The following is a 23,600-nucleotide window of genomic DNA, read 5'->3' as shown; positions in this document are numbered from 1 at the left end:
AACTCATCAGCACCCTTGAGCTAAGCAGACAGATCTTAGATTGATTTTTAAATAAGAATAAGGCTGACAACAGAAAATTGGAGGCAGACAACACCAGGCCTAGATTCAACTAGCTCTACAAACAACACACCTAAACACACAGACATAATGAGAAGACAGAGAAGTTCAATCCAAATGAAACCACAAGAGAAACCTCCAGAAAAGGAACTGAATGATATGGAAATAACCAAACTACCAGATGCAGAGTTTAAAATAATGATTGTTAGGATGCGTAGGGATCTTAGAACAACAATGGATGGTCATTATGAACACCTAAATAAAGAGATAACAAGTATAAAAAAGGACATTGAAATATTAAAAAAGAATCAGTCAGAGATGACAAATATAATATCAGAAATGAAGACTGGAAAGAATTAAAAGCAGGATGGATGAAGCTGAGGATCAAATCAGCAAGTTGGAGGAAAAGATGAACAAAGGTATGGAAGCAGAGCAGAAAAAAGAGACTCAAAAAGTCTGAGGAAACTCTAAGAGAGCTCTGTGACAACATGAAGAAAAATAACATTCACATCATAGGGGTTCCTGAAGAATAAGGGACAGAACAAAGGATAGAAACTTTATTCAATCAAATCATAGCTGAAAACTTCCCTAAATTGATGCAAGGAAGGTTCTCACAAATTCAAGAAGCACAGAGAACTCCATTAAAGAGAAACCCAAAGAATCCTACACCAAGACATATCATAATTAAAATACCAAAGCTAAGCAATAAAGAGAAAATATTAAAAGCTGCTAGAGAAAAAAAAGGATATCACCTACAAAGGAGCTCACATAAGGATGATATCTGACTTCTGAACAGAAACACTTGAGGCCAGAAGGGAATGACAAGAAATATTCAAAGTAATGCAGAACAAGAGCCTACAACCAAGACACTTTATCCAGCAAGGCTATCATTTAAAATTGAAAGAGAAATAAAAAGCTTCCCAGACAAAAAAAAAATCTCAAGGAATTCATTACAACCAAACCAATGCTGCAGGAAATGTTAAGGGGCCTGTTGTAAACAGATCAAAGTGGAAAAAGAATATAGCAAAAGAGGAATACAGCTTTAAAGAATAAAATGGCAATAAACAACTACATATCAACAATAACCTTAAATGTAAATGGATTAAATCAGTGGTCCCCAACCCCCAGGCCGCGGACTAGTACTGGTCCGCAGAGAAAGAATAAATAACTTACATTATTTCCGTTTTATTTATATGTAAGTCTGAACGATGTTTTATTTTTAAAAAACGACCAGATTAGATTCCCTCGGTTACATCCAAGACTCACTTTTGACGCTTGTCTTGGTCATGTGATAAATTTATCCATCCCACCCTAAAGGCTGGTCCGTGAAAACATTTTTTGACATTAAACCGGTTCATGGCCCAAAAAAGTTTGGGGACCGCTGGATTAAACGATCCAATTAAAAGACATAGAATGAATAGCTGCTTGGATAAGAAAACAGGACCCGTACATATGCTGTCTATAAGAGACACACCATAAAACAAAAGATGCACATAGACTGAAGGTAAAAGGATGGAAATAAATATTTCATGCAAATGCAAATAAAAAAAAAAAAAAAGCTGAGGTAGCAATACTTATATTAAGAGATAATGAAGGGCCCTGGCCGGTTGGCTCAGCGGTAGAGCGTCGGCCTGGCGTGCAGGGGGCCCGGGTTCGATTTCTGGCCAGGGCACATAGGAGAGGTGCCCATTTGCTTCTCTACCCCCCCTTCTTCCTCTCTGTCTCTCTCTTCCCCTCCCGCAGCCAAGGCTCCATTGGAGCAAAGATGGCCCGGGCGCTGGGGATGGCTCCTTGGCCTCTACCCCAGGCGCTAGAGTGGCTCTGGTCATGGCAGAGCGACACCCCGGAGGGGCAGAGCATCGCCCCCTGGTGGGCAGAGCATCGCCCCTGGTGGGCATGCCAGGTGGATCCCGGACGGGCGCATGCAGAAGTCTGTCTGACTGTCTCTCCCTGTTTCCAGCTTCAGAAAAATACAAAGGAAAAAAAAAAGAGATAAAGAAGGTCACTACATAATGATAAAGGTAGCAATCCAACAGGAAGATATAACCATCATAAATATCTATGCACCAAATATAGGAGCACCTAAATATATAAAGCAGACTTTGATGGATATAAAGGGCGAGATCAACAGCAATACTATCATAGTAGGAGATTTCAATACCCCACTAACATCACTAGATAGATCCTCAAGAAAGAACATTAACAAAGAAACAGCAGACTTAAAGGACACACTAGATCAACTCGATTTAATAGATATCTTTAGAACCTTTCACCCTAAGGCAGCAGAATATACATTCTTTTCAAGTGCTCATGGTACATTCTCTAAGATATACCATATGCACCACATGTTAGAACATAAAAGCAGTCTCAACAAATTTAAGATTGAAATCAAATCAAGCATTTTCTCTGATCACAATGGCATGAAACCACAACAGAAAAACTAAAAAATAATCAAACACATGGAAACTAAGTAGCATGTTATTAAATAACAAATGGGTTAACAATGAAATCAAAGAATAAAAAAATTCCTAGAAACGAATGATAATGAACATATATAACAACTCAAAATTTATGGGACACAGGAAAAGGAGTCCTGAGAGGGAAGTTCATAGCCCTATAGGCATTCCTTAAGAAGCTTGAAAAAGCTCAAATAAACAACCCAACCCTTCATCTAAGAACTAGAAAAAGAACAGCAAGTAAGGCCCAGAGGTAGTAGAAGTAAGGAAATAATAAAGATAAGAGTGGAAATAAATGACATAGAGGCTAAAGAAACAATATAGAGTATCAAGGAAATCAAGAGCTGGTTCTTTGAAAGGGTAAACAAGATCCGATAAACCTTTAACGAGACTCACCAAGAAAAGAAGAGAGAGGACTAAAATAAATAAAATTAGAAATGAGAAAGGAGAAATAACAACCGACACAACAGAAATACAAACATTTGTAAGAAAATACTATGAAGAATTGTATGCCAAAAAATTAAATAACCTAGGTGAAATGGACAAATTCTTTGAAACATAAAGTCTTCCAAAAATCAATCTGGAAGAATCAGAAAACCTAAACAGACTGATTACAACAAAAGAGATCAAAACAGTTATCAAAAAGCTCCCCAAAAACAAAACCCCTGGGTCCAATGGCTTCGTAGTAAATTCTACCAAATATTCAAAGAACTAACTCCTATCCTTCTCAAACTACTTCAAAAAATTCAAGAGGAAGGAACACTTCCAAGTTCCTTTTATGTGGCGAGCATAATTCTGATTTCAAAAGCAGTCAAAGACAACAAAAAGAAAGAAAATTATAGGTCTATATCCTTGATGAATTTGATGCTGAAATTCTCAACAAAATATTAGGAAACCAGATCCAGCAATACATGAAAAAAATCATACATCATGATCAAGTGGGATTTATTCTGGAGAGGCAAGGATGGTACAACATTCATATATCAATTAATGTGATTCACCACATAAACAAAAGGAAGGAGAAAAACCACATGATAATTTCAATAGATTTAGAAAAAACATTTGGTAAAATTCAGCACCCATTTATAATCAAAACTCTTAGCAAAGTGAGAATACAGGGAACATACCTCAACATGATAAAGGCCATATATGACAAACCCACAGCCAACATCATAATTAATGGACAAAAATTAAAAGCAATTCCCCTAAAATCAGGAACAAGGTGGGGTGTCCCCCTTTCACCACTCTTATTTAACACAGAACTGAAAGTCCTAGCTACAGCAATCAGACAAGAAGAAGAAATAAAAGGCATCCAAATTGGAAAAGCAGAAGAAAAACTATCATTATTTATAGATGATATGATACTGTATAAAGAAAACCCTAAATTCTCAGTCAAAAAACTACTGGACCTACTAAACAAATTCAACAAGGTGGTAGGATATAAAATCAATACTCAGAAATCAGAGGCATTTTTATACACAAACAATGAACTCTCTGTCAGAAAGAGAAATTAAGGAAACAATCCCCTTCACTATTGCAAAAAAATAAATAAATAAAGTACCTAGGAGTGGAAGTTAAAGACTTGTACTCAGAAATTATAAAACATTGATAAAAGGAATGAAGGAAGACACAAACAAGTGGAAGCATATACCATGCTCATGGTTAGGAAGAATAAACATCATTAAAATATATTACTCAAAGCAATTATAAATTCAATGCAATATCGATTAAAATACGAATGACATACTTCAAAGACATAGAACACATATTCCAAAAATTTATATGGAACCAAAAAGAACACAAATAGCCTCAGCAATCTTGAAAAAAAGGAATAAAATGGGAGGTATCACACTTCCTGATATCAAGTTATACTACAAGGCCATTGTACTCAAAACACCTTGGTACTGGCATAAGAAAAGGCATAAAGACCAATGGAATAGAACAGAGAACCCAGAAATAAACCCATATCTTTATGGACAATTGATATTTAACAAAGGAAGTAAGAGTTTACAATGGAATAAAGACAGTCTCTTTAACAAATGGTGTTGGGAAAATTGGACAGCTACCTGCAAAAAAAATGAAACTTGATCACCAACTTACACCATTCATAAAAATAAACTCAAAATGGATAAAGGACTTAAATGTAAGTCATGAAACCATAAGCATCCTAGAAGAAAACATAGGCGGTAAGCTCACTGACATCTATCACAGTAATATATTTGCTGATTTATCTCCACAGGAAAATGAAATAAAAGACAGGATAAACAAATGGGACTATATCAAACTAAAAAGCTTTTGCACAGCTAAAGACAATAAGAACAGAATAAAAAGACAAACCACACAATGGGAGAACATATTCGACAATACGTCTGATAAGGGGTTAATAACCAAAATTTATAAAGAACTTGTAAAACTCAACACCAGAAAGACAAACAATCCAATCAAAAATGGGCAAAATAAATGAATAGATACTTCTCCAAAGAGGACATACAGTTGGCCAATAGACAGATGAAAAAATGTTCAACATCACTTATCATTAGAGAAATGCAAACTAAAACCACAATGAGATATCACCTCACACCAGTCAGAATGGTGCTCATCAACAGAACAACACATGATAGGTGCTGGTGAGGATGTGGAGAAAGGGGAACCCTCCTGCACTGCTGGTGGGAATGCAGACCTGTTGCAGCCACTGTGGAAAACAGTATGGAGATTCCTCAAAAAATTAGAAATGGAACTGCCCTTTGACCCAGCCATCCCACTTATAAGAATATATCCCAAAGACATCATATCACTGACTGAAAAAAAGAAATGTGCCCCATGTTTATGGCAGCATTGTTCACAATAGTGAAGATCTGGAAATAGCCCAAGTGTCCATCAGTGGACAAGTGGATTAAAAAGCAGTGGTACATATATACAATGGAATATTATGGGGTCATGAAAAATAAGCAAATCTTACCTTTTGCAACAACATGGATGGACCTGAAAACTATTATGTTGAGTGAAATGAGCCAGGCAGAGAAAGAAAAATATCATATAACCTCACTCATTTGAGGAATCCAAGGAATAATGAGAACTGAGGAATGGAATTGAGACAGAGGAGGGATCAAAGGGACCAGAGGAACGAGGACAGAGGGAAAGGGGATGATAGAATGGGATAAACCTGAAGGGAAGGGGGAGGGCACTGTGGGAAGGGAGGCAAGGGAGATGTTGAGGGGAATATGGGGGAGGGAGGATGCATTGGGGTGACCCTAGATCCTATGTAAACACAATTAATTAATTAGTTAATTAATTAAAATTAAGGCTGCTAGATAAAATCCTCATGTACAATTAAACATGAATTCCAGGTAAGCATGCAATATTGGGACTAACATATTAAAAATGATCATTTATGTGAAATTTAAATATAATTGGGTATCTTTTATCCTGTTCCATCTGGCCAGTTTACAGTGCACATTTATCTAAGATGAATGAAAGTATGGGTTAGAGCCTGAAAATAATTTAAAATTTGGAACAAATTGTTATGTTAGAAGAAGCAGAGAAAATACCAAGAAGCAGGGTAAGTGGAAGTGATTTTGGGGCAGTCTGCAGGTGATGTGAAATTGCAGTGCCCATTTAAAGCAATATTTTCCAACTTTTTAGACCAACAACACAGGTATATTTCACATCATAAGCTAGTACATGTACACATTTATGTCATATCGATTTCTATTCACTTCTATTTCACTTTTTGAAAGTAATCACAACACATTAAACTGACCTGACAACTCACTAATGGGTTGTGATACACGGTGTAAAACTCACTGGTCAAAAGCAGAGGAATGCAGTCCAGCAATTCAAGTATATTTGTATGTGGTGTTGAGGGAAGATAGTGGTTCTGGGGTCAAGTTCAAAGTGAAGGCTGAGAAATCCAAAGGAAGTCTAAAGCAGGCAGGACTATTTTTAGACAGTTCAGGTCATATTTTAGACAGCCAAAAGCAATTTGAAAATTTGAGGCAAATGTAACAAATGCAGGGTTAGAGGAATAAAAAGTTAATGTGGTACAGTGCCAGAGGTCATTATCCTGCAGGGATAGACACATGGTTCACGTGTGAGGCAAAAGGCAAAGTCACTCAGTTTGGGCGAAAGCACAGAAATCTACTACATGATAAAAAGAAACAGAATTCCAGGGCAACATCAGATGGACTTGGCATGACATCACCTCTGATTCCACTTCAAATGTAGTTGTGTTGCTTTCCAAAATAGACTTTATATTTTTGGTTTGTTTCATACAATGAAGATAAAATATTGGTGAACATCTTTAGTTTGGAGTTGTATTTTGAAATAATTAAGTAGTCATCAACCAAACAAATGAGACAATATGAAAAAGAGACCAACTAGAGTTATACCTCTAGGATTGTGGGTACTATTTTTGTGTCACTTCTTAGGTTAGAATGTTTAGTTGTTAAGAAACAGACTGTCTGACTGACCAGGTGGTGGCACATTGGATAGAGCGTCGAACTGGGATGCAGAGGACTCAGGTTCGAGACCCCAAGGTCGCCAGCTTGAGCATGGGCTCATCTGGTTTGAGCAAAGCTCACCAGCTTGGACCCAAGGTCACTGGCTTGAGCAAGGGGTTACTTGGTCTGCTGAAGGCCCGTGGTCAAGGCATATATGAGAAAGCAATCAATGAATAACTAAAGGTCTCACACTGAAAAATGATGATTGATGCTTCTCATCTCTTTTCATTCCTGTCTGTCTGTCTCTGTCTGTCTCTCTCTCTGACTCTCTCTGTCCCTGTAAAAAAAAAAAAAAAAGAAAAAAAAGAAAAGAAACACTGTCATAACAGAGAATTCTTATAATAGATGAAAAAAGTGAGCAGATGGGCAATGAAAAGATTTTCTTCATACATGTTTTCAAACAGTAAAATAAAGACAGTTCATAAATATTGCATGCAAATAAAATGAGTCAGCAAGTCAAGTGTTTATACAATTACTTGCAGCATGAGGAGCTACATTAAAATACGCAGTCACATATTGGGAGTATAGGAAATTGATTTCCCTTGATTTTTCTTGAAGAGAGACTGGAGCTGAGGGGAGAACAAGCAGAATTTAACCTCTATGCTCTTAAATTCATTAGCACACCCAAGCTCTCGCTGTCTTCCATTGCAGTTCCCTTTGTTAAGGTCTCCTTTACTACCCCTGTGACTTAGTGGAAAAGTTGCACTTCTTTTGAAAGAGATAGCCGAGAATAATGTTGCTGAAATCACTTGAAGCAGGCAAGAATTAGCCATCTTAGGGGAAATGCAGGAAAATGGAAAATGTTTCCCTTCATGCCACAAAGGAGTTCTGTAAGTTACACAACCCTTGTATGCAGGCAAAGTGCAGAATCGGTGAGATGGTAATGATGTGCCACACATGCAGAATTCATCGTCTGAATTCTTGAATTGCTCAACAACTGGCAGATAATGAATACATTTTTCTGAGATACTAAGTGGAGAACTGGCCACATGGTTTCCTTTATAAAATGTTTCTCAACTTGGGGTGTTTACTGTGCTCTTCATGTGACTTTTGGAAATGGGAAGTAGGGATGCATTTTATCACAATAACTGGGGCTTGTATAATGGAACTTAATACTAAGAAGTTAAGGATATTAAATAGCTTGCAGTACTAGAGACAGTGTGAATTGTCTTCCAAAAAACCTACAGTGCAGCCCTGGCCAGTTGGCTCAGTGGTAGAGCATCGGCCTGGCAAGCAGGAGTCCCAGGTTCGATTCCCGGCCAGGGCACACAGGAGAAGCGCCCATCTGCTTCTCCACCCCTCCCCCTCTCCTTCCTCTCTGTCTCTCTCTTCCCCTCCCGCAGCCAAGGCTCCATTGGAGCAAAGATGGCCCGGGCGCTGAGGATGGCTCTGTGGCCTCTGCCTCAGGCACTACATGGCTCTGGATACAACAGAGCAACGCCCCAGAGGGGCAGAGCATCGCCCCCTGGTGGGCATGCCGGGTGGATCCCGGTTGGGCGCATGAGGGAGTCTGACTGCCTCCCTGTTTCCAGCTTCGGAAAAATGCAAAAAACAAACAAACAAAAACCTACAGTGCCTTTTTGAGAGCACTGCTTTAGACTATACAAACAATATACAACTAATGGATATATATAACAAAAGGCATCATATCATGTTTACATGTTTTACACCAAAGAGAAAAAGCACACCAAAATAGAAATGTCTTGGTCCAAATCCCAAATTCTCAGAAGCAGCATCGAAGTCACCAGACCAGTGTCTTTCAGGATTCACCTCTTTGTTACTATGGTCAAGGAGCAAAGCCATGCTAAAGTGTGGTTGGCCTATAAGTTCATCAGAGAGGACATTCCCAGGAAAAAAAGTGGAGGGGAGGATAAAGAGTAGAGCAGATAAAAAGATAAACAAAAACAGGGAAGGCTAGTTTCTTCTTACATATCATGAAATGACGAAGACTGTTACAAATAAAGCAAGTAAATAATCTCAATTCTGGGAACATCATGCATGAATACAGTGTGGGCTGTATCCATATGTCACTAAGGAGCACAGATGAAACAAAGAAAGAAATAGACCTCTCAATGACTAATTAATGAGAAAAAGCTGTGTAGCAGTATAGCATCAGTCACCCCACAAATAACTTTGTATACATTTTTAAAAGCATGTTCCTATATATTTACCTCAATATAATAATGTTTGAAGTAATTATTATGTTAAAATTTCACATATATTATTTGTGAGCTTCAAAAATACCTACTAATAACACTTACTAATAACCCACGCAAAAATCATACTTATAGAACTTTCCTTATCAGGATTTAAATCACGTCTTGCTGACATCAGAGTAGGCACCATTTTCTACTACTTCACACTAGTTCTTCCTATTAAATTATACCCAAATTAAAAACATATATAGGTACCTATACAGATTCACCCATGCATATACTTTGGGAATTCATAAGATTTTACGTATTACACCATCACAATACCCAGGAATACCTAAATCTCTGGATCTGCATGGTATAGATATTATACATTCCGAGTAGTTTTAAAAGCTGCATTGACTCATTTTCACCACAAGGGTGCACTAAAGTAGCAATTTACTAGGCTGGACGTAACAGTTAATGAGGTTCCTCCAAGATTAATCTCCTTTCAAACAATATATCTATTTACTGGGACATTGTTGTTTAATGTAAAAATTATAATGATAAGGTTTTTGACATGAGTTAATAATAAACTGGTTTTGGTGAGCTCTTATGTCTTTTGATGGTCTCTAGTACCATGTTCTTAGTACAATATAAAGCATTTTCTACTATTACTCTTGCCCACTTGTGATAATTCTAACTACACCTATATTCTCATATAGGGAGAAACAAATCAGTTTTCATGAATGGCAGTACACTTTTCTGATTTAGGATTGCTACTTAATACTTTAATTTCCATGCCACTGATTTTTCCTTTCTGAGATATGTTACTCATCTGACTTATCAGTCAGAATAATATTATTTTTAGTCATCAAAAACAGCGGGACTGTTTAACATAAAAATGGGTTTAATATTATGCATACCATGTTTAAAAGGTTATCTTTGATATTTAGAAATCACCTGTGTGAAACCTATATATATGTGAGGGGGAATACATGGGTATGGGTGTATATCTGATAAAAATAAAACAATGCATGAAAAGTAATGTGTTTATATCCTGCCTCAAAGATAATAGCATTATTTAGTGAAGCATCAAAATCTTCTCTGAAAAGCAAACAGAAAGAATTTGTGTTTAATATTTATTTTCACTTACTCAGAGCCTTAGAGTTACATAAATCTACTATTCAATGTAAACATGAGTTGTATAGTGTGCAATCTTTCCAGCCATGGGCTACAGCTTTGATTTAATTTCATAATTTCTATTTAAAGTAACTTCTTTACACTTTTAGTTGGTATCAAAAGGCAAGAACTTCACAGAGACAAGGAGAATTTAGTCCTTCAGCAAGTACTTACTAAGTACCTTTTATGAGACAGATCTTTTGCTAAGCTGTGCTTACAGAGTGATATGAGAAACAGACATGGTCCTCCACCATCAGGGATTGTATACTTTTAACATATACTCTAGCCCCACCAAAGAAAAACAAACAAAAGAACTCCACAAAAATATCATAAAATATTTATAACTGAGTAGTGTTTCATATTCATAAACTCTCCAAAATGTACTAGTTGTAAAATATACTTCTAAAGCACTGACTTATTGTGTAACAGTATCATGGAGTTCAATATTAAAGAATGTCTATTAAAAAAACATTTAAATTTGGAATAATTTTAAGTTTTTATCTGTATTTTGGTAACCAGAACAGTTATTTATTTACGCCACTAGAGTTTATAGTAATAAATTGAAATAAACAACACCATCTACATTCAAAGGGCAGTGTATTGCATTTGTTCATTTCCTAGATTATTAGTGCCAACCTGTTACTCACTTTGGTTAGCATCTTCATCATGTCCTCCAGTACAGTAATGAGGCCCTCCACCATTATCCTTGGTGTTACTCCTTCAGAGTTTCAAGAAAACTGAAATATAACCTTCTCATTTTATATGTGAGTAAAATGTAGCCTAAGCCAAAAATAAATAAATAAATAAATAAATAAATAGTTAAATTAATGGTGTGGAACTCCTAGATTATTGTTTAGCGCTATTTTTTAAAATCAAAATGGCTACAAATTGTGCCCATTAGTCTCACTATACTTTGACAGGAATTCTGGGGATTTTTACATGACCAGGTAGCTAAAACTAGTGCAAGTTAAAACAGCCTATTGAGCAGCAAAGATGCCGAACCAATAAATATGTTTATTAAAAAGGGGAAAAAATGATGCTAATTAAAGTTTTGAGGTTAAGTGTACCAGATCTTATAGAAAAGATTTTCCTTTTTGTTTTCAGAGTAGGAATGTAGAAATTCTGCAGGATATATTATTTTTCTATAGTATGTCCCTAGAAAGAAATATCCAATAAATAAACAAATTCTTTAAATAAAGCTCATTTTTAAATTTTTCCTAATATTAATATTAACCTCTGGGAAAAGTAAATGAAAGAACTAAAATTCTCCTAAACTTAATCTAGCAAGAGAGCTACCAAACACGGGAACTCTGGCCTTCTTCCACATATTCTATCTTCCCAGTCAAACCTTGGGGAAAAGTTACACTGTGGCCCGCCCAGGGATACTGACATCTACAGGATGCACACACACAGTGCCTGGGTTATTACCATCCCTCTCTCCCAACACAGAGGCATGGGGCAAGCAGAGAAAATTATACCGTAATATAATCACAGCAGTGACAGACCTATGTTTATTGTCCTGTTTGTCCTCCTACCTGGAACATGTACAGAAACTGGATAAAGAAAGAGAAATAACAATATTCAAGAGTTTACCATATGCCAAGCTTATCTTAGCACATTTATGTTACTATTTCACATGTACCATTATCTCCCTCTAGGCAGAAAGAGGGAAAAAAGTAAACAATTTACCAAAAGTAACACAGACAGCAAGTGCTAGATTTGAAATGTGAAACCGAGTTGGTCTGGCTTCTAGCTTTTTTTTTTTCTTTTAGCTGTAGCATATACTCTCCACTCTGAGTTAAACTAATCTAATTGTTAGCGGCTGTATGTATGAGTAATACATGGAAGTTTACTGTATCACACTACAAGTTGTATATGTGTATGTGTGTGTTTTTGTGCATATATACATATATAGGCAGACTGTTCTCTCTACTGTAAACACTAACTTTGCCCCTTAGTTCCTGGATTTCTAACAGTTATTCTAATTTTTCATGTTTTTTCAAGAAAAAAAACTTTGAAACTTAACCCTTTAATGGGACCCTGAGTTAAGAAAACTCTGAAAAGGCAGTTGGGCTTATCCTGTGATAGAACAGAAGTGATAAAAGCCAGAGGAAAGTGATGCATCCTGGAAGGTGGAGTTCAGGCAGAAGTTGAGATGAGTTAAAGACTAGAAGACAAAACATCCCACATTAGCTTTTTTTATATAACGTTGCATTATTAATTTTAAAGTGACTCTGAAATTGTAAGTACCTGCACACTATTCTCTGTACAAAGACATATTTTTTCAAATATATATGATAATTGAATGAGCCATCCTCTTCTCCACTCTATTAATGTATATAATCAACAGTTTGCCACAGTCAAGTTCATGGAAGAAAACTCATTCAATGCACCAATTACAATTAATATGGAGACAGTGACAAATACAGAGGAAAGACCTACAACACTAGAATTCAACAATAACTGAAAATAATAACTAGAATAGCCTCTACATATTCCCAAAATGTGTCATTTTATGTGGATTTTTTTTCAAAGAACTCATGAGTAATAGAACATATACCCACCAATTTCATCAACAGTCAGATCAGTTTGCAATAAAATTTAAATTATATAAATGCCTAGATATTTCAAGGAATGATATACTGCAGAGAAGTAAAAACAAATAGCATTCAAAGTTAATCCAATATTAAAGGACCACCATTTTCCTGCAGAGTGAAAACATAGGAAGATTTGCAAAAAAGGCAAAGTAAATAAAATGACCACTAAATCTATTAATAATATTATTAAGACAATATGACACATTTGAATGATTAGTTGTATAAGTAGGGTTTCTTGGCCATGTAGTAAAAGGAAGAAAAAGAAGGTCAATAAACATAATCATGCATGCTCTATGAACTAATGTGTTAGAAGTAGAAAAAATCTTAAACTTAATGGAACCATTATAATTGCAATAGATATCTAGCTAATTCTACTAATGACTAGCCAATTCCAGTATTGGTATTGAGAACTTAACTCTGACCCCAACAGTCTAGGGACATAATAGCACTAAACCATTCCATTTTAAACTGCATTTAGTTTTATGCTCCATTAATTGAACATTGATATTAATTTTTAACATTAGACTTAAGTTCATGGTAGAGTCAAGTGCACAGTTTTGCTGGCATTGCAGCATTTTTTTTCTATGATGAGTTATTTCTCCACAAAATGGAAATGTTTGCTAATTAGGACTCAATTTAGAGATACCAGAAGGTAAAAGAGGCCAAGAAAGAACCTTCATGATATTAAGAAAAGGTGAAAACACTTTTGATGTGAAAATAAACAATAAACTTGGTAAAGAAAAGAATCTTCAAATAGAATGTTCTTAAGAGGGAATAGATGATGTTTTAGATGCTGCTTATGCTTTAAAAGTTGATATCCTTGCCCCCAAATGCTGAAAATGTCTTCATAATGTTAATGCAAAATTATATATGTTTAAAAAGTGTTTACCAGTTTATTGGATATATTTAGCATGCAAAATGGGAATGGATCAGACTCTCCACACTTCATTTAAGAAAACAAAGGGTGAGATATTTGAGTCTATGTCATTGACCCATAATTCTACTTTGGTTAAAGATCTCTAACTAGGACACTGGAAAGATTAAATTATTTTAAGTTGCGTTAGGCACCTAATCAGACTTGGCTGCCACTCTACTACAGACAATAAAGCCACTCGTTTCTTGTTTGTTTTTCATTTAATACAATTAAACTTATGTACGTCTACCTTACAAAGTTCTATCAAGTTCAGGTAGCTATATCATGAAAATAAACTATCATAAGAGTACACAGTTAGTGATATTAGTAGATCAATATGCAATTATTTTCCTAGTGCCATCCAGAGATGAAACCCTGGCTTAGGAGACAGGTGAAATGAGCATGTTCAGTAACATTAGTCTACATAAAAATATACTAAAGAAGATAGGTCTTTGCCATTAGTTATGATAAGAATGTCTCCTGAGATATATAAGTCAAAAGAAAGTTTATGTGGCAGAATTATGTAAGGAAATTTACAGTAGTGCCTGCCCACAAACCATGCAATTTGGAAACAGCCAAGAAACAAAACCATAGAGAAGGAGAGATAAATACAACATGTATTAGGGGGTTATTATGCAACTACAAAGATTCAATATGACCCTGGAAATATAGCAAAAAATAGTTATGGAAAAGAAGCTATTTCTTATGCTCAGTAGCTAATTTTCAAACATATGTACCTGTATTTGAAACTTTGAGCATTTCACACATTTTTCTGTATCTGAAAAAAAAATGGATCCAGACTGATATTGTGTATCAATATAGCTGAAAACAGTTAATAAAAGGCAGCCAAAAGCAAAGTTTAATAAGAATTTTAAAAAGAATGTTCTGATTGTTGATATAGTACTTCTGATGTACACTTTGCTCATAATGGAAAAGAATTATTCACTCTTCAATTTTCCTAGAAAGGATGAAATATCTATATTAAGATGGTTTCATAAACATTTTAATTAAATAAAAAACTAGATTAAAGTGTCTAGATCAAAAGGTAAGTACAATTAGACATTTTGGAAATAATATTACTCTATTTTGACAATATATATTTCAATATCTAACAGTTAATTAATTAAATCTGCTTTTCACATAATTTATAATATAAACACTATATATATTCACTTAAAAATGTTCAAGGGCATTAAATCTATGAACATAACATGTAATAATCTATTCTGGAAAATTAAGAATGCATACCCTTTGGTACAAATGCATTTATATGAGACATTTAAAAAATACATGAAATTTTCTTATTCATGTAATTATAGGTATTCAATAGGAACTACTCAAACATAGTAATATGATTTGAAGGGGAAGGAATGTTCAAACTGTAGTGATAGTATAAAAATTCATATTTCAGTCCATAATTCACATATTATGATATCCTGGAGAAATAAAACAAATATATCTTCCCATTTGTGGGCATTTGACTGGACTACCACATAGTAGGTATATTCAAAGAAAACAATATGAGAATTCTAGAGACAGGTTTAAATTATATATAGTAGGCTTGGTGAATACATGACCAAAACAAAATCAGTAATAATTAAATTATAGTTTAAATGCTGGGTGTGACCATGATATGGTCTAATTTAGGCTGAAGATAGAATATTTATAATTATTTAACCCACTTAAATAAATATTTCATGCATGCCATTTTTATTTATTTATTTATGACTTTTTAACTTACTGCTTTATAAGTTCTCTTTTGTCCGGCATGTTTCCGAATTTGTTCTCCATTTGGCCCTGTTTCCACATGCATCGAATAGATAATGTCAAAGAAATCTTCAACCACGGCTACCCGCCGTAAGGACAGCTTCTCGTCTACCCCAGTGCCATCCTGAAAACAAAACAAAAGAGAAAAAAAACACAAAATTAGTAAAAAAAAAAACAAACCCAACAAGTGTGTTTAGCCTGATGGGTGGTGGTGAAGTGAACAGAGCATCAACCAGAGTGCTAGGATCACTGGTTCAAGACATGGGGTTGCCAGCTCGAGCCCAAAGTAGCCACCTTGAGTTCGAGGTCACCAGTTCAATCCCTAGTCAAGGTATGTATGAGAAGCAATCAGTGAATGCACAACTACAGTAAGTTAATATTTCTCTCTCTCTCTCTTCCTCTAAAAAAAAAGTGCATTTAACACAAAGTTAACACATAAAGTAGATTAAACAAAAACATTTTCACAAACTAAAACAAATCATCTAGATAGAATTTTTTTTTTTTTTTTCATTTTTCTGAAGCTGGAAACAGGGAGAGACAGTCAGACAGACTCCCGCATGCGCCCGACCAGGATCCACCCGGCACGCCCACCAGGGGCGACGCTCTGCCCACCAGGGGGCGATGCTCTGCCCGTCCTGGGAGTCGCCATGTTGCGACCAGAGCCACTCCAGCGCCTGAGGCAGAGGCCACAGAGCCATCCCCAGCGCCCGGGCCATCTTTGCTCCAATGGAGCCTCGGCTGCGGGAGGGGAAGAGAGAGACAGGGAGGAAAGCGCGGCGGAGGGGTGGAGAAGCAAATGGGCGCTTCTCCTGTGTGCCCTGGCCGGGAATCGAACCCGGGTCCTCCGCACGCTAGGCCGACGCTCTACCGCTGAGCCAACCGGCCAGGGCTAGATAGAATTTTAAATCATGAATAAATATCTCATCATTTTATATGTTATTTACATGTAGAACTTTAAGAAACATGAAAAAGTTACTTGACATAGTTAATCATGCTTACCCATAAATATCATTTTCTTAAGGTTTTATGATGACTTTTTTATAGCTATATCAGTAAAACTTTCTTAAATTACTCTAATACATATTTAAGGACCAGTAATGGTTTTATTACAATAATTTTATTCTAGTTATTGATTCATTCATCCAATCAATATTTATTGCATTACTGGAAATTTTTATTAGAAAAATAAAACTATGAAATATAATCTAGGAAAGAAAATTAATTTCTTATGCTATCAGTGTTAGACTAAGGGATAGAATATGTTAAAGGTTAAAAATGTGAGCTCTAGAAATTATCTAGGTGTAAATTTTGAATCCTCCAATCAGAAGTTGTATATTATATGCAAATCACTTAAATCTCTCTTTTAGTTTTCTGAACTGGAAAACAGAGACAATAGAGCTGATTTAACAGAATGGTAAGAATCAAATGAAATAATAATAATATGTAAAGTATATAACTCAATATTTGGCATATATAGTGAACAATCAACTAATGGTGGCTCTTATAATTTTGATGATCATGATAAAAACATAAACAAAATAGGAGTTCAGAGAATCAAGTTATCACCTCTTGCCAAAGTAGCTTCTTAAAGAAATAGAATATGACATGGGTGGTCAAGTAGGACAAAAGTCATTACAGTGGGAATTGTAGCCAAGAGCCAAATTTCCCAATGTGATAGAAAAAAATAAGAAATAAATTTGGAATGAGATAAGAATAAAATATAATCCTACATCGCTGCAATGTGAGTTTCCTGCACAAGGGGTGATTAATCTCAGCAAAATTATTATGTAGTCAATGAGTCAAATGACAAGAGCCTCTTTGAACAGTAGTCACTATATAACTGAAAGCAAGTTACATGGTGTTTCTTATTAGTTTGATGTTTAATTTATTTCTGACTTACAATAGGCCTCAGAAGTAGCAGTGCCTAAAGCAGGTCTATACAAAAATTAGGGGATCAGGGAAGGTGCAGATACTCCACTTTTAGCCTTTTGTATACTGTATTTTCACCAATGAAATAAAAGTTGGTTTTGCATATTATTTGCATAATTGAACAACTTTCTTTCACTTGTTTGCTTCTCTGATGTTCTTGTTTAATTTAAAAAATCAAATGGTTCTTTTTTTATTTCTTCATATTCACTTTGAAATATCCCCTAATTTTTGTGAGCAGTGTATATGTGAAGTTGTACATAAAGCCAAACAGACAGTCATTTTGCCTTTCTTCAATGTGATGTGCTCTGCCACAAATGATGCATGTGGATTTTAAGTAGGTTTCAGACCTTTCTTACATCTCTCCTTTACCATCTCATTTGTCACTCTTCTATACTAGGCCACATACATAATCTCTCATTGCCTTGTGATGCCATAGCAATATGTAGTCAGCATGCAGAGATGGTGCATGGGCATGGGGCATGGGACAAGGAGTTGTATGGGAAGCACCGTTTCAGACACCAACCCTACCACTCCTGCCCAGCCACTAGTCCTCAGAGAATGTCTATTTTTCCTTTGCTGGAAATCCAAATTCTAACTCTACCCACCAGCAAAACCACCCATAAAACTTTGTCTTCTTTTCTCTTAGGCATAAAGTTTTTCCTCTCAGTTCCTTTGCTTGTTAACCAGAAATAGAGTAATTGTGCTTAGTTAGTACACTATGAGTGATGTGGGATCACAGCCTATTTATTTATTCCTTCAAAAAGTATTCCCCAAAGACCAAATACTGCCAAGCTCTCTGCCAAGTGCTAAAGTATATGAGACAGGTACCCAGAGTCTTTGTGGAGTTTAAAGTCCAGCACAAAAAAATAAAAATAAAACAAATCATTGCTGAAGTTGTATATTAATTTCCTATGGCTTCTGTAACAAATTACCACAAAATGGGTGGCTTAAAACAAGAGAAATGTATTCTCTCATAGACCCGGAGACCATAAATCCAAATCAACATGGCGGCAAAGCTGCACTCCCTCTGGAAGCTCTAGGGGAAAATCCATTCTTTGTCTCTTCCAGCTTCTGATGGTAGCCAGTGTTCCATGGCTTGAGGCCTTAACACATTATCTTCTCCCTTTGATGTATCTCTCCTCTGTGTGTCTCTCTCTAAGAACCCATCTTATATGATAGCATTAAGGGCCCAATCAGATTATCCAGAGTAATTTCATCTCAAGATTTACCATTGACAAGTTAAATTTCATAAATAAATGCACATATACTGAGAATAACCAAAATAATATTTTAAAAGAATAAATTTGGAAGTCACACTTCTTGATTTTAAAACTTACTATAAATCTAAATAAAGACAGCATGGTACTGGCATAAGAATAGATACACAGATCAATGGAATTGAGTTGAAATTATAGATAAACCTTTATTTTCAATTCATTTCCAACAGAAGTGTCAAAACAATATAGTGGGGAAAGAATAATCTTTTCAACAAATAGTGCGGAGACAATTGAATACCCACATTCAAAAGACTAAAGTAGAATCCCTACCTCATATCATACATGAACATTAAATCAAAATGGATCACAGATTGAAACATAAGAGCTAAAATTTGAATTTATATAAGAAAATATAGGAGTAAATGTTATTAACCTTTTTTTAAGGCAGGTCTTCTTAGTTATGACACCAAAGGCAACAAAAACATTGATAAATTGAACCACCAAATATAAAAATTCTATGCTGCAGATGATAGCATCAAAAAAGTGAAATGACAAACCACAGAAATGGAAGAAAATATTTGAAAATTATAAATCTAATAAGGGACTTTCATCCATAATATATAGAGACATTTACAACTCAACAGTACAAACACTAATAACACAATTAAAAAACTGCTAAAGAATTTGAATAGACATTGCTCTAAAGAAGATGTTCAAATGGCAAATAAGCACTAGAAAAGATGTTCAACATCCTTCGTAATCAGGGAAATGTAAATCAAAATGTCAATAACTGCTTCACATTTACAAGATTTGTTATAATAAAAACAATAAGTATTTGCGAAAATCGGGAGAAATTGGAATCTCATGCATTGCTGATTAGAATGCAAAATGATGCAGTTGCTTTGGAAACATCTGGCAGTAGCATGAAAAATTAAACATAGACTTACTAGATGATTTAACAAGTCTACAGCTATATATTTTTTTCAAGAAGAATAAAAACATACCTTCACACAAAATTTACTGTATGAAATAGCAGCATAGTCATAATAGCCAAAAAAGTAGAAACAATTAAAATGGCCCGGAACTGATAAATATATAAACAAAATATGGTATGAACATACATAGAAATATTATTCTGCCATACAAAAGGATAAAGTATTGATTCACACTGTGTCATAGATGAAACTTGAAGACATTAAGGTAATAAAAGAAGCCAGACCCCTAAAGCCAGATATTGGTAATTCTTTTTCTATGAAATGTACAAAAGAGAAAAATTTATGTAGATGTTAAGTAAATTATTGGTTGCTTAGGATTAGGGAAGAGGAGGAATGAGAATTGATTAGTAATGAATACAAATGTCTTTTAGAAAGGATAAAATTTTTCTAAAATTTGATGATGTGACTATACTAAAACATTGAATTGTACACTTTAAATGGATGGGTTGTGTGATATGTGAGTTATATTTCAATAAAGCTGTTAAACTATGTGGTATCCAATAGTTTTCTTCATATTTGAACTTTAAGTTCAAATATGAAAAACAAACAAATACATGAAGAGAAGCCCACACAATACAAATTTAAACAGTCCACAAACGCATGAACTTACAGCGGAAATGGAAGCAACTCAATCACCAAGGTTTATAGTGCTATTAAACATTTAATAACTGTCTCACAAAAAATCATAAATCCCTAGTTTATTATTTATTTTAACAATATCAAGGATGTGTAGCATACAATTTATAAATAATAAAATGTCCACTACATTTTATTTTAAATTCCATATAAACAATTCTTTTTTTTAATTTTATTTAGAAAATTAAACTTAACAGGATGACATTGATCAATAAGGACATAAGTTTCAGGTAAACATATCTATCACATTTGAACAGTTGATTATGTTGTATACCCATCACCCAAAGTCAAATCATTTTCCATCATCTTATATTTGTCTCTCTTTACACCCTTCCCCCCACCCTCCTCATGAAGTCCCCCTCTCCCTGATAACCACTTCACTTTTATCTATTAAACAACTAATTCTAATGGAATGGTTTTGTTGACTTTTGCTGAACTCTTGTGTCTAACCAGCCTATAGTTTCAATTGCACTGTAGTATGTCAAACGGAATTTCATTGCAAACTCCTTTCCCAATAAGTTTTTTTTAATAATTTAATATGACATGTGAGCTACTATTGAATTCTCTCTCCCTTGTATAAATTTTACTTATTAAATTGAAATTTCCTATAGCTTCAGCACAAAGAAGACAATAAAAAAATAAATAAATCTAGCCCTGATTTGTGGCATTTACTGATTTCTGTGGTATAAGTACTTCCCCTATAGCATATTTCAAGATACTTATGTGAAGTCAATGAACTCAGAGTTGGAAGGAGATGTCCAATAATGTGCTATTATATAGTGTTTTTACCATATTGTAATTACAGACCAGAATAAACACAACTTAAGAGTATAGATAATAGTACACAGTTGTAAAATAATTAGACAGTGATAGTTTTGAGTATTTACCACTTTTCAATATAAATTACTTAATAAGTCTATTATTTACTTTTAATAGTTGTATTTCAAAATGCCCTATAAAATTCCAAAAATTAGCCTGACCAGGAGGTGGCGCAGTGGATAGGGCATTGGACTGGATGCAGAGCATGTTCTGAGACCCCAAAGTTGCCAGCTTGAGCGCGGGCTCATCTGGTTTGAGCAAGGCTCACCAACTTGAGCCCAAGGTCGCTGGCTCAAGCAAGGGGTCACTCAATCTGCTGTAGTCTCCCCCAGTCAAGGCACATATGAGAAAGCAGTCAATGAACAACAAAGGTGCCGCAACAAAGGTGCCTCATCTCTCTCCCTTCCTGTCTGTCTGTCCCTATCTGTCCCTCTGTCTTTCTCTGTCTCTGTCACACACACACACACACACACACACACACACACACACACACAAAAAAAAAAAAAATTCCAAAAATTAATTATTAGCTCTCATAAGCTAGTACAAGCTAGCTCTAAAATACCACTGGTTTTGTCAGTTAAAATATCTGAATGACATATTTAATGAATTAAGTCAATGTCTTATAATACAGTCCTGTGATCATCTGTTGACATAAGAAGCTTCCGATAAAATTTCAAAATCTAATTGTTCTAACCTGACACTTCAAGGTGTTATAAAAAATATAATTACTATTATAAAAACTTTATATTAGAGCTAATATGATACAAAGTTAATCAAATTTATAAATTGAGTCTATGATAGCAAGTCTGTGCTCAAAAAATGACTGGTTTATTTAATACCCTTATTGTATTACATTAGCATACTAAAATGAAATTGAAGGAAACAATGGTCAAGCTCAAAAATTAGTCATCCTCACTTAACTTTCTGCTAGCTTACTAATTACCAATTGATGAGATAGTACATATACACATAAATATTTAAGGCAATCATGAAATTGATCAATGAGACACCAAGTTTAGAGATACTGATATTATTATAATGGAAAAAAATGTCATTCATGTGAAAAGACTTTATGCAGTTCTACATATCTCTTCTTTGCCTTACAGAATCTATTTGGAAGACACTATTCCTGAGTTTCAAATTCAGCTTTTGAAATTCACCATTTTGAACTGTATTATGGAGCCAGACAAGAACCACTGAAGAAAAAAATGAACCATTATAGGGTAGCTCTCTCTCCTGCAATGCTTCTGACTCCCATTTTCCACAGGAGATTCTAACTTCTTAGAAGGTCATATGGCAAGATATGAATAGGCACTGATACTAGAATATAACTCAAGCATATTATTTAGATCAAAATGGGATTGTTTTCCACTCAATTAACAATACTTATAGTCAGATTTTTGACATATCAAATATAACATCTACTGAAATAATTTTTTACTAATTTAAATTATAATAGAGAATTCAAACTAAGACAAATAAAACATATTTACTGTCTAGGACTCAATGAAAACAGTTATTACCTTTCCTTCCTCAGTCTACATGTTAACAAACATACGCTAACTGTCAAAATCATCCTCATAAACTAGTTGATGTGATAGAGAGCAATTTTAGTGAAATATTTAGAAATAAAAGCAGAAGGAAGGGCTGCCAGTTCATAAACAATAAATAAAACAACATAATAATGGGAAAAAGAGAGATAGTGAAATAAATATAAATACCTCATTCATTTTAAGTAGCATCATTCAGTTTTTAGGAGTCCTAAACTCAAGAATCAGAGAGACCACCTATAAATAATATATAATTTTCGCCAATACCTTTGAGGCTCTATCTAAACTGAAATGTACCCTTGCTCTTATCCTATCAGTTGATGCTGTAAACTCACTTTCTAATGCCAGATCAGTGGTCCCATGCTGAGACACAGTGACGAGTAATGAAAGAGGAGGAGGACTCAGCCTTTGAAGACTGAAAGGTATCCAAAATATACCTAACTGCAACTACACGAAGATGCTCAGAAGCCTTGGAATACAGTTCTGCAAGAGAGATGCCATCAGGAAGCCCAGGAGGAGGGCAGTATGAAGACATATATTGGCAAGGCATGGGGAAATTACCTCTACTCTGTACAAGATACTGTGATAAATCACTTTGTTTGATTAAAAAAAGAAAATCTTATATGCTTCCCTTTCTGAAAGAACTTACAGCCCACCTCTAGAAGTTTAGATGAGCCTGCTAAGTAGATGATGATAAAGCCAATATGCTGCAAGACTGGTTCTCAACCTTGGCTACACACTAGAATTTCCTGGTGAACTTCGAAAAATAGTTTGATGCTTAGATTCCTACCTTAGAGAACATGATTAAGTAGGTCAGGGGTACACTGGACATGGGGTTTTTAAAATATCTC

The 23,600-nt window shown here is 35.0% G+C and overlaps 1 protein-coding gene across 3 annotated transcripts in view; it reads right to left on the bottom strand.

The window, feature by feature from the left end:
* NOL4 (nucleolar protein 4) overlaps positions 1–23,600 on the bottom strand; it is a 341,271-nt gene that overhangs the window by 236,637 nt on the left and 81,034 nt on the right. For all 3 annotated transcript variants that reach the window (XM_066352904.1, XM_066352905.1, XM_066352906.1), the window contains exon 2: positions 15,578–15,727. In XM_066352904.1, coding sequence (XP_066209001.1) covers positions 15,578–15,727 — 150 coding nt within the window. The remainder of the gene's footprint in view (positions 1–15,577; positions 15,728–23,600) is intronic.

This window comes from Saccopteryx leptura, chromosome 11, assembly GCF_036850995.1.
Source record: "Saccopteryx leptura isolate mSacLep1 chromosome 11, mSacLep1_pri_phased_curated, whole genome shotgun sequence".
NCBI lineage: Eukaryota > Metazoa > Chordata > Mammalia > Chiroptera > Emballonuridae > Saccopteryx > Saccopteryx leptura.
This window is presented reverse-complemented; position numbering and strand designations above follow the sequence as displayed.